Source organism: Indicator indicator, chromosome 15, assembly GCF_027791375.1.
Source record: "Indicator indicator isolate 239-I01 chromosome 15, UM_Iind_1.1, whole genome shotgun sequence".
NCBI classification, from domain to species: domain Eukaryota; kingdom Metazoa; phylum Chordata; class Aves; order Piciformes; family Indicatoridae; genus Indicator; species Indicator indicator.
In genome coordinates, this window is record NC_072024.1 from 8,890,736 (window position 1) to 8,903,457 (window position 12,722).

The window sequence follows — 12,722 nt, forward strand, 5'->3', positions numbered from 1 at the left end:
AATAGCTGACTCCTCCCTCCAAGCTGATCCTGGCATGCCTCTTGCCAGCAGGTACCTGAGTGGTCCTGAGCTTGAGCTTCACAGAGCTGTATGAGTAGAGGAAAAGCAGGACATGAACTCAGATGATCTTATCATACATTGCAAACCTACCTGTAGATTTCTCTTAAAGGTGTTTTCTAATAATGGTGTAGAGCAGCCTCTCCTAAGGAAGTCATGTGAGTGCTAACAGGAGAGACTGACTTGCTTTGCCTCTGTCCTAGGATGGTTGCACCAAAGCGTACTGTCTACATCTGTCTTTTATAACTTTTAACATGAGAAGAATAAGCTCTCAAATGCCTGGGTATGTTTCTGTGCCTTACTGTTGTGTTGCTATCAGTGGCTTATTGATAGGGATAAAGAATATTTTCTAAGTCCAAAGATAAGAGAAATTATTTTTACATGAAGAGCCTGAAATTCAGACCTCAAGTTCGGGATCAGTAAAGAAGAAACAGAACTATTGGATGAATTTTACCTGTTGCTATGGAGCATACAGGAGAAGAAAAAAAAATATTAACTGTGTTAAAGTTTTCACTCACAGTTCAGGAATTAAATTTATCACGCAGTCGCTGCAGCTCAGGCTGTCTAACAGAGAAATCAAATCCTCACCACTCAGCTGCAATCTCCAGGATTTTACCATAAATAAAGCACATTCAAGGGTTTCTCCAGCAGATGGCAGCAATATACTGCAAGTGCGACTGAATGAACACTGCGGGAGTCGTCTGAATGTTGTGCTGTGGGGCACTAGGTTATTTTTAGATTTCTTCGTGTTAATCTTTTGGATTTCTGTGTTGCCGGTACGATGGTGTGCATTCAAAGTTCAGAGCATAGAATATACACTGGGGTGCTCCTGCTATTGGTCTGTTACTTGTCAATCTTTCGTCAGTGCTGGTAGTTTTAAGGAGGATGCAAGATGCTTAAAGCATCACTTTTAGTCTTACTCCCACAAATGTGTTAATGATAGGGTTTATTCTTAGGTGGCTTTTGGAGCTGTTCCTGGAGGAAGGCACGGTGCAGGCAGGGCTGCTGAGAGCAGGCTGGCAGCTAGCAGAAGCCCATAGAGGGCAGCAATAAACCGAGCGCTGGCTGGGAGACGCTGTGCCAATAGACGGGTCCCCTGACTTAAATAAATGACATTTTATTAGTGATCGATGCCACCAAAGTAGGTGCTGCATGTATATTTATAGCCAAGTGATTTGTCTAGAGTTTGAAGGCAAAATTCCCCAGCCCAGCCCCTCTCCCATCTTCCAGAATCTCTCTCAACTCCTGAAAAACAATGAGCACGCTCCACTGCCACCAACCAGAGTTTTAAAGTTTCCTCCAGAGGTCAAGAAAACGTCCAGACACATAAAATTACGTCAGGCGGTCCAGGATGTGACACAACCTTAACAAAGTCATTTGAAATCATTTGACAGTAAATTTCCCCGTGAGTTCCTAGCCTGGGGCATGGAGAATCCTCTCCTCTCGTCCCTGGCCGAGCTTCTGGCCGACCATCCAGATCGCGGCACGCCGAGTACGCACAGGGTCTTGATGCGGCCTGATGGCCTCCTAAAGGCGATTCGGGAGCCTGGCAGAGCCCCCGCAGCTGAGTCGGCTTCCGTCAAGAGCTTGACATTGAATGTATCGTGTCATGCAGATGGTACCTCAGAGGAGTGAGAGCTGCCATTTACAGCACTGATGACAACAACTGCCGAGATCAGTGGGATCTTAAGATTGCTTTAATATGACTGGCACCTAGCAATTTAGCTCACATTGTTTGTGACAGGGTGTCACTCTTGCACTTGTCTGGGGATGAATGATAGAGGGTTTTAAAGCGCGGAGCTTCCTCTTATGGAGGAAATTAAACCGCTGTATGTGCTGATACAGAGAATTAGATGCCTGCTGCAGCAGGGTGTGTTAACAGAGAGCATTGCAAAAGCCTGGTTAAAAGTTTATTCTGTCTGGTATGGGCAGTGACCATCAAAATTACCCTCCACCCCCTGGGTGCCTGTAAACGTGCCGTCAGTGTGTGGCATTTGTAAGCACTTTGGATTTGCCTTGTTGTGACCACCCGGTGCCATCTTAGCTTTGTGTTTTCTTCAGGTTAGTCAATATACATTTGCTATGTGCAGCTACCGGGAGAAAAAAGCTGAACCTCAAGAGCTGCTGCAGCTTGACGGATACACTGTGGACTACACTGACCCGCAGCCAGGTATGGGGGTACTTGTGGCCAGGCACAGGGATACCCATGGTTTGCTGCTGCACCCACAGGTGCTCATGCTCCCCACGCTGCCTACAGCTCCCAAACAGGAGTCCTCTGCCTCTCTCCCTGCTTGCAGCTGAACCACGATCAGCATTATTATAAATATGTTTGTGTTTATGCTCAGCATTAACTGTGCATGACTTTACTATAAATAGATCTAAGGAACTCTGCTAGGAGTTGCACCAGAGAGGGGAAACACTCATCTCTTTTAGGGAGCCTCAGTGAGTTAGACACTTAAATCACAATGCAATTTGATTGTTAACTGGATGCTCAAATCAAGTAATGATCCTAACCTGTGCCTTCAAATTATATTCCCTAAATAAAAAGTTAGCAGTTATGTTTGTCTTTATTGTAGAAAATATTTGTGGGACCAAACCAACATTTTTGCCTACCCTGTTTTCTCTCTGATGGATGAGTGAGTGAAAGGGGCAGGCGCAGGAAGCCCTCTGGTACCTGGAGGTACCTGTTGAGTGGTGAGACCCTTTTTCAAGTGGAGGAGTGCCACATTTATTTCAGTGAGGTGATGTGTTGAGCACGGTGATCCTCAGCATGCCCTTGATAATGGTATTCCCAGAGGAGATGAAGAAAGACACAGTAGGCTGGTTGTCAAGACATGATTCCAGGTTAATTTTCATGTTAGGGAGACAGAAAGATGGGTGCTGGATCAGGGCCAAGAGAGAAATAAGCACATCACCCAAGCACCTTTTGTGCAATCTGAGCACTGATGCACTCGGTCTAATGAGAAACTTCCTGCCACATGCCCTAAAACCCCATTTTTAATGGGGCTCCAGCACTGCAATTCACATGGGACCTGCACAGATGGGGCTGTAGGTGAGAGAAGCAATTAATGGGGCATATTTTGGTAATTGCAACACAGCGTCCTACCTGGGGACCTGGTGGGCTGTCTTGTAGATGAGTTTGGTTCAGGGGAAGGGACTGAGCTTGGCCACGAGCTGGGGACGCTTGGGGTGGTGATGGGGTGGGTGGCTGGGGAGATCCTTTTGTTGGCCTCAAAGTCTGTGAAACTCCGTTGTCACTTCCTCTTCTGCCAGGTTTGGAGGGTGGCAGAGCATTCTTCAACGCAGTGAAGGAAGGAGACACAGTGATTTTTGCCAGTGACGATGAGCAGGACCGTATCCTGTGGGTCCAAGCCATGTACCGAGCCACCGGCCAGTCCCACAAACCTGTGCCGCCTACTCAAGTGCAAAAGCTAAATGCTAAAGGAGGAAATGTACCCCAGCTAGATGCCCCAATCTCTCAATTTTGTAAGTAAATAAGTTCTCTTACAGAGCAGAAGTCTTTGATGGAAAGATTTTCTGCACTGATGTAAATCAATATTTGCTTACACGTTTCTGACTCCAAAATAATTTTTTTTTTCATTATCATTGAGCTGCTTTTTTACATCAGTGGATCCAAAAGCAGTTAACCTGTGTGTTTAGCACAACCAGACCTGAGAAACAAAATTCCTTGGGGAACTTGTCCATGAGTGTTTTAAAGTGCAATACTTGATGAAGGAGAGACTGGGATCTGAGAGCCTGAAACCCAGCTTGCTTTCTGCAGACACGTGTTTTACCCCCCACACAATAAACTGCACACTCAGATCAGAGCGATTCATTAGTGCCATTAGCTGTCTATCAAAGGCATCACGTGCTCAGAACTACAGGTGCAAATCTTGCAAGTACGAAATGCACACACAAAAAGAGGTCTCCTGTTGAATATTCAACTGTAGGAAAACATATGGTATTTTTAACAGGTTGCTTTGCAGGCCAGTTAGATGTGAATTTAAAGCAATCATCTTTTAAGTCATAGTGGTGCTGCATGTCCTGTGCAGTTATACCCAGTTTGCTTAATTTGAAATTTAGAACAATTTCTTTTGTCTTGCAAATGTAATTTGATTATAAACTAGACAAATGCCTCCTCCCTCATTTTTCCTGAAGGTCTTGATCACACGTCTGGAGCCCCTTTGTTATGTAACACATTAGCAGTTCATGCTAGTTTCAGCAAAATTTAAGAATTAGTATCATTAAATATAAGCAGAATGAGGGAAAGTGGTAAATATTAGCAAATTCTTCTAATTAAATCAGATTTTAACATTTAAAATAGTCTCTGTAAAGCTGTTCCGGAGTATTTTGTTGTAAAGAACTCAGAAAATCTGTCCCTTGCTTATCAATATCATTTCTCTTTTATGTTGGTTTAACTTCTTCATGCCAGTATTTATAGAAAATAGCAATGCAAGACACAGAGCTGTATGATCCATGTTACAGTTATCTCTGCTTGCTGCTTTGGGGTTTTTGTGTCCTCTTACCTCCTGCATCATTTGGACTCCCTTCTGCCTTGCACTGCTACTGCCGTTGTGGAGGATGTAGCGTGATGCAGTGTGCTAAACCACTCCTCATCTCAGCTAGATCACTGCCTTTGGGGCTGCAAGGTGCAAAGGACTGGGGTCAGGAAGGAAGGACATCTCTCAGAAAGCTGAAATGGGATGTAGGAATTGGGCTCTTACAAGTGGAGAGTTTACTGGCTGTGAGCCCCCAGACCTGGCTGAGTCATGCTGACCAGGCAGCAGTCCCAGGGCTGATAAATCTCTCTGCCCAGGTTCTCAGATGTAGCAAGCACAGGTCTTTCTACAACTGCTTTTTTACATGCTAAAAGCCTTTAAAGTGTAGCGAGGGAGAGCAGCAGAGAGGTGCTACTTATGCCTTCCTTTCCAAACATGCAATGCTGAAGGATGCTCTTAGTGTGCCATTGGTACAAAGAGGATGCACTCTTCCCAGCATAATCCCTGTGGACTAGGATGAGGGCAGCAAGAGAATATCAAAAGCACTTTTCTTTGCAGTCTTCCATCCCTGCAGACATCAGGCCTGGAGAATTTTTCTACTGGGTAAATTCCTTCTGTTTATGGACTTTGCTAGAGTAATATGTGGGATCAGGGGAAGGTCCCTTTCCCAAACACATAATAATTGCTTGGCAGCAGCGGTAGGAAAGTCTTCCAGGAATTTGGGCAGAGGGGGTGCCCATGGACCTTGGAGTCGTCACAACCAAGGGTTCTGTGTGTAGGGTGAACTGAACCCCCTGCTTAGACTACCTAGCAGAGGAGAAGAGGTGGCTGGCCAGGGGTCAGTAAGTTTGTGACTGAGACCAGGAGTCTTCTCTGCATCTCACCACAGCCCAGCACATCCACAAGAGACTTGCGCTGCTCATGGTCCTGCAGACCTGTATCAGCCTGACTGTGCTCAGAGCGAGAGAAATGTCACAGGTTGGACTGTGGCTTTTCCATCTCACTTCCCTGCCAGGACATGGGAATCCCTCATTCTCAGTTCTGGTGAAAACAGCTGAGACTTCACTCCCTGGTCCCTCCAGGGCATCTGAAGGGGTCAGGATCTGAACCCAAGTTTCTTTCACTTATTCTATTGCCAGTGCTAGCTCCAGATCTGGATCATTCAGCTTCTTTTATGCCACCACCCTCTTAACATCCACAATATGTTTTTCCCATAAGCTAAGCAGCTTTAGGCTCCCCTTTTTGCTCCAAGCAGTGGGAAAGCCTCTTGGTAGGGTTGTGCCAAAGCCTGGAAGGGGAAAAGCAGTTGGCTCATCAGTCTGATCATGATTTGCTACTTCAGCATCCTTTGGGCTAGGATGTTTTGCCCTCAGTCTTCCTACTTCTCTCTTAGATTTAGATCCCTCTGGCAGCTTTTTGTGCACGGGACCTTCATCCTGCAAGAGGAGGAGGGTGGAATGCCATAGTACACCTGCATCTCACCAGCAAAGGCTGCTTGCTTTTCATATTTCAACATTTGTGCATGGCAATGCTCGCTGCAAAAGTCATTGGACTCAGCAGTTAATAATTAGAAGAAGTGAGTCACGCATGTCACATGTGATGGCTTGTTGGGAGTCTTAATGCGCAAATACATATCTCAGTTCCTTCAGTCTTGAAATTCAAACACATCAAGTATTGCATTTTTTAAAGGGTCTTGGTTTGGTTTTGGGTTTTTTTGGCTTAGTTTGGTTTTGGGGTTTGTTGGTTTGGGGTTTTTTTGGTGGGTTTTGTTTGGAGTTGTTTGTTTGTTTGTTTGGGGGGTTTTTTGCCTGCAGAAAGGTAAGGATCTTTGTGAGATATTTTATTCTTGTACATTTATCTTTATACCTGTCATAATTTTTGTGCTTGTTAGAGGCTATGGTGAATGAGGATGTGCAGAGAAGTAAATGTTAAGCCATTTGACAAGTAACTGTTGTTCTAGCTTTCATGTTGTAGCAGTCCAAGATGGCACATGCGCATGCATGCACATGCAGCGAAATCCAGCCCTCCACTCCTGGGATGGAGCTGTCTGTTAAACAGAAACTTGACAAGAATGGATTTCACTGTTGGGGAAATTTGGGAGGAATAGTTAATTCATGTGATTCCCACCTCTTCTGACGTTGTAAATACAAGCTTTGAGCAGTACTCAAATTCCCATCTGCAGTTGGTAGCAGCCCTTGACTTAGAAGTAAACAGACAGCTCCGAACCAGGATGGAGTTTGTTTTATTTGCAATTTAAGTACTGGGGAAAAAAAAAAAAAAAGATCCTACTATTTGTTAATTTTCATATGACTCTACAGCTCCTTTCATGTGGGTGAACAATACCTGTTAGAGTGAATAGTTTTGCTTTTTTTTTTTTGTTTTGCTACAATTGAAAAGAAAACCTCCATTGACGCAAAGCTGTGCTTTTCTCCAGTGTTCGCATTATAAAAGAAAAAAACCCAAAACTCCTCTTGTTTGCTGTTGCAATCATGCACAGTTTTATGGTCAACAATGCTGTCAATGCATATTACACCTTTTGGCAATATTTAAGCTTCATAAAAGTGGTCACTTGTCTGAAAGCACCAATCTTTGTTCGTTCTGTATTAGTGACGCATCAAACAAAATTCCCAAACATGCTCAATGTTCTGGTTTGGTTGTTTGGTTCTTTTGAAACCCATTTTCTTTTTAACGTGAAAGATTGGTCTGTACTTGTTTTATGTATCACTTGTGGTTATATTTCATTTTTTAATGTCTGTTTATAATTAATGACTGTTAATCACATCATTTACTAAGAGTTGGTTGTTTTGAGAACTTGTAATGATTTGTTCCCCCATAATAAGTAGAGAGGTTTCCTGAGCTGCTTAAGAAATTTTCAGCTGTGGTGGTGTTTTATTTTTTTGGTTGTTTTGATTTCTTTAAGTTTCTTTTTCATTCTTTGCTTGAACCCAAATATTTAGCTGCTAGGTTAGGGCTCCTGTCTGCTTTCCTGAGCCTTGTTGCTAGTCTTTATGTTATTCTGGTTTGTTCCTTCTTACCCTGCTAACTTCTAGCTGGACTCAAGGGTAAGTGCTTCCCTGTAGCTAGCACAGCTCAGATAATCAGACTAGATTATCTGACATATGCAATGTGCTTTTTTTTTTTTTCTCTTAAATCTTTCTCATGTTTAGATTTTGTAGTACAAACTTTCCATGTTATTTTCCTGAATTGAGATTTGAAATGTAAGCTTCCATACTGAAATTAGGATGCATGTGATGTTTGCATAATTGCCTTCTCTCCCTGGCTTTCACATTGGCATCAAGTGATCCTCTTAGTAAAGCCAATCATTAACATTTCTATTTTTCATTCCAAGATGTAAATATTAGTTAACATCACAATAAAACTGTAAATAATACCTTCTTTTGTTTCATGGAATTTACATCTAGTTGACTGCTTCCTGCCTGAAAACAGATCATTTTGCACTCTGACAATATCCTTTCTCTCCGTGCCGATGAGTAGCTTGGTGCAGCGCACCAGTGTATGGGGCTAACCATGGACACCTCAAAGTGTAGAAAGGCAGGGCAGGAGGCCTTCAGAGACCTAGCAAAGTGTAGGGCTCCACAGCAGCCCCCAGAAAACTCCTCATGAAAACAAACTTGAGCCGTCGAGGTTTGGGAGTTCCTCCTCCCATAAACTCAGTAGGGAATGATTTTGGCAGCAGCTCGCAGCTCTCTGGGTCACACTGGGTTTGGAGATGCTGACCCACTCTGACTTAAATACATTAGTCATAGAAGGGTGCTGCCATTCCCCCAAATTATTATAAATTAGTATTTTAGTGTGGGTCTCAATCACCAATCAAAACAATACTTCCCACAGAATAAGCCAGAGGAATTATTATTTTATCTTCTCTCATTGTAATACCTACTTTGGGAAAGATAAAAGCCCAAACTCGTGCTGTAAAAGAGCTTCTCCTTAGTCCTTGTTCAGTCTTAAATCTACCCAGCACAAATCCTTTATTGGTGTTTAAAGCTGCTTCCCTAATACCTGGTGAGTGCCTGCTTTCCTTTAGGAGGGAATAGCATCAGTGGGTCATGAGAGCTGGCAAATATGTATCTAGAGTATCTGAATGCAATTATGAGAAGGAACAGGCGGTGTCATCCCTCCTGGCCATCAAACAAGACTCCTTTTATTTTTCCTTCTTCCTCCTTTTGTTTCTTTTCTCTTCTTTTTTTTTGTTTTGTTTTGTTTTGTTTTGTTTTGTTTCCCTGTGTGTGAGTATGTGCGTGTGTGTATAAATATACCCCTGGGTAGCAGGCAGAATTCCTTCTCAGCAGACACTTTCTTTTTTCTTTCTTTTTTATTTTGTTTTCTAAATGTTTGGATTTCCAAAGAGGATTTTTATTATAATGTACTGAAAGAAAAAAAAGAGAAAAAAAAAAAACAACAAACGTTTAATTTGATGGAAATACAGATTTTTGCCACTTTGAAAGAAAGAAAGAAAGAGTGAATGAATGAATGAACTTGGGTCTGGCAACATTACGTGTATTTGCACTACAATGCATTGCTATCCTATTAGATTATTAGTTTTGTGCTTTAATTGCTGTATTTATTTATTTTTAGATAGATAGAGATCTCATGAGAACGCTGCTGTGTCTTCTGTATTGTCAACTTGCAGATGCTTCATTGCAGGAATGCAGAATTAAAATGTTAATTCAATTCTTACATAACTTGCATGGATTTACATCTAGCCTGTAAATCACTTTTACATGATCTAAGAAGCATGGGACTCTAACTTCTGAAATACAAATTCACAGATTTCCACAGTCGTACATTTCAAAAAATATTTTTAAATAGCTATAAAAATGCTGTGAGACAATGTTGTATATTATAAATAGCTGCTCTAAAACTGTGTTTTTGACTTGTTGCACAAAGAATGATGCAATTTGCTTACCACAAATTCTTTTTCCTTGAAGTACCAAGTATTAGATAACTTAGATTTCATTTCAGTGCCTCGTGTGTCTGGTGATTTACAGGAACATTCATAATCGTTTGTTAAATTGTAACTTGAGCAGAAAAGAATTTGTTTGCAGCAGGGGAAGAGCCATAAAACACAGGAATAAACAGCCAATTAAATATAAAGCTATCTCCTAATATGGGATAATATGGAGAAGAAAAAAAATAAAGAGCTCTTAGATATCCAGCTGAGAGGCAAGTTCAGCCGGCTGCAGCGGCTGCAGCTCAGAGTGGGGAGGAGGTTCACAGAGCCCCAGACACACACATGCACATCACATCACTTTTCAGAGGTGGCAATGCTGTAGTGCACAGCAAGGAGGTGACTTGGTAAGTCACCAGTCAGCACTACCAGCAGCTTGCTCACCAGCAACAGCCTGGCATTTTAAGTCCTAGTACAGAATTATTCTCCTGCTCCAGAACACCAATATTTGCTGATAATGCCCCTGGCTCCACACAGCCGAACAAAATGAGGTTTCTAGGCACTCCCCTGGGTATTTGTTTCCTGAGTCACAGCCCAAGCATGTCCTATAGCTCTGAATAAGTGGCCAGAGCAGGAGGAGACCTGCACAGGCAGCAGGTCGTGGCGGGCACTCCATCTCTCCCCTGCCACGCTGCATTGCCAGCGAGCACCATGCAGGCTGGAAAACTTCTCCTGCTTCACCCGGCCAGGCCAGTGAAGAGTTTTCTAGAAATATCTGTAAATGAATAGCTGCCATCAATCATTGTCATTCCTTTATTTCATGTCTCCTGATGAGGTTGACTAGTGTCATTGTTTGTTACTGTCCAAACCACATCTTCATTCTTGTAATGTCAAGCAGATATGACAAGCACACATTTTCCAGATGAGTAAGATACAAAGTCACCTTTTAATTTACAGTTGTTTAGGGTTTTTTTGTTTGTTGGGGTTTTTTGATAAGCAAACATGTTGTAAAATTTACTGTTCAGTTGCCTTTGGTACTGAAACAAAGTCACTCATTAATGAAAATAAATTAATCTGGAGTAAGAAATTCTTACAATAAAATGGCTACCTAAAGCATTTTATAACAAGAATTCTTTCATGGAGCTTGCCCTCTGCTAATATCTTCACTGCTTTCAGAGCAAAATCTGCCAAAATTATTGCTGGAGCAAAGGAAATGCAGAGGGTAGGGAAATACATTATTAAAAAAAAATAAAGAAAGAGATTTGACTGTTTTGGCTCTTCCTTTTAAAATAACAGTTAGATGAAGAGAAATGCAGCTCTCAGAGGACTGACTGGTGGAGCAATCCTTTGGTTTTCGTTGTGGTGGTTGTAACCTTTGTGTTCCTGAAACTGGCAGATTTTAAAGACTGATTTCAGACACTTGCAGGGAGGGGCTAGTTAATGAAGTCAGTATAAAATGCAAACAGGATAAAAATGAACAAGATAAACCTGGCAATATTAGAAAACATCTCCATAATGTCAGGGACCAAGTGTTACATAAAAGGCCAGAGTCAGCAGTTTTCCAGAAGAAAGGTTCGTGGAGTTTGTGTTGCCCATTTCCCTCTGCTGGCAGCCTCCCATCCGAGACCACCATCAAACACCTTTCAGCTGTAGTTGTGTGCAGCTTGTCTAAATATCTAAGATAACTTTTGTATGCCTGCAGCAGCATTTTGGCTGGGACCCCAAACAAAGAAGCACCAGCAAGCTTGGCACAGCACGTTGGGAAGGAATTGTAAATTACTGGAGCATCATATAACTTACTTTCTTTGGTTTCTCCCTTCTTTTTAGTTAGAATAACAGAGCAGGGTCGAAAAAGCAACTGTGTTTGACTGGAACAATTGAAAGTACTTGCAAATTAGCTGTACAGTTTGGATGTCAATATTAGTCATTCTCATTTTGAACTTTGTTTATAATCTTGTTCAAACTGAACAAGCTCTTTTCAAAGAGGGTAGATTGTATGTAGAAGTTATTTCATTTACAGATGTTGGTATTATTTTAAATCACAGATCAGCTGTCTAGCTGGAATAATGATATATTTAGAGCTAGCCTTTTTGTTTGTTTGTTTTTGGAAGGTGGTGGTTTCTTGTGTTACCTAGGAAGGTTAATGCCTTTGATGTCACTTGAATCCTAAGCTTCATTTACAAAAGCAAGTCCTTTGGAAAAATCAAATGCAGAAATAAATTGCATGTTGCATGGGGTGTTTGTTTAGTAAGGGAAGGTGAGTTTAGTGTAAGATTGTCCTTTGTAACCTGCTCCTAGTTATTATTCAGAATTTTAAATATCTGACCTAGGGCAAATATTTCATTTAAGAGAAACATACATGTGTATTACCATTCTCCAAAGACATCTCCTGTTCACATTGTGCCAGCTTTATCCCCTGGGTGGGCACCCACCCAGCCACTCAAGCTCTGCCAACGCAATGTGGGTTGACCATGGCAGAGCTACAGGGCTGCTCATCTTCCTTCCCATGGCAGAAAACCACATTTTAAACCACCAACTGAACAGGAGTCATACAGCTCATACTTTTTTGGTCACTTGAGCTCATGCAATGTCATGTCTGATGCCTGTTTCTTCAGGTAGCTCTTCTCAGGTGGGGAGATTTGGGGCAATGGGCTTTTGAGCAGGCACCGAAGAGGATGCTCAGTAAGGTGTGACTTCAAAGTGATTAGTGAAAGTAGAATTGCTCCTGGTTATGGATAGTTGGGAAGGCTGTTTAATCATTGTGTCTGGTGACCCACTTGGTGGGGAACTGTCTGTGCCCCTGCCTCTTAAAAACCAGAGGACAGACCCTCAGCTCCATGGAAGCCAGGAGGGATTGACCTGGTTTACACCAACCAAAATTCCACTCTGTGCCCACCTTGCTCAGAAAACATAAAGTGGGAAAAAGCTTATTAGCCTAGAATAAAAAATAATCATTTAAAGCATGCTTTCTAGCACATATGCTCAAAAAAGTTCACCAGCTAAAGGGCTAGAGGACTCCAAATTTCCAGCTGATTTACTCAGCTCTCAGAGCCTCGTTGGCTGAGCAGGAGGATTGACAGTGTATCAGGGCTTCTAATTGAAAAATAATAAAATCTCTGAGCGAAGCTGGCAAATGAAGGCCTCCAGCCAATTTGTCAGCTTGCAGTCAACTCTGAGGAGCCAGGCAGAGCAGCAAGCCATTAAAAATAGTCTAATATCTGTTAAAACGTTTTGTGGACACTAAGGATGGAATCCGA

General features: G+C 42.3%; 1 protein-coding gene across 3 annotated transcripts in view; it reads left to right on the forward strand.

Annotated features, from left to right (window-relative positions):
• The window catches only part of CADPS (calcium dependent secretion activator), a 218,687-nt gene that overhangs the window by 116,929 nt on the left and 89,036 nt on the right, over positions 1 to 12,722 (forward strand). For all 3 annotated transcript variants that reach the window (XM_054387509.1, XM_054387508.1, XM_054387510.1), the window contains exons 10-11: positions 2,119 to 2,227; positions 3,331 to 3,543. In XM_054387509.1, the coding sequence (XP_054243484.1) occupies positions 2,119 to 2,227; positions 3,331 to 3,543 (322 nt within the window). The remainder of the gene's footprint in view (positions 1 to 2,118; positions 2,228 to 3,330; positions 3,544 to 12,722) is intronic.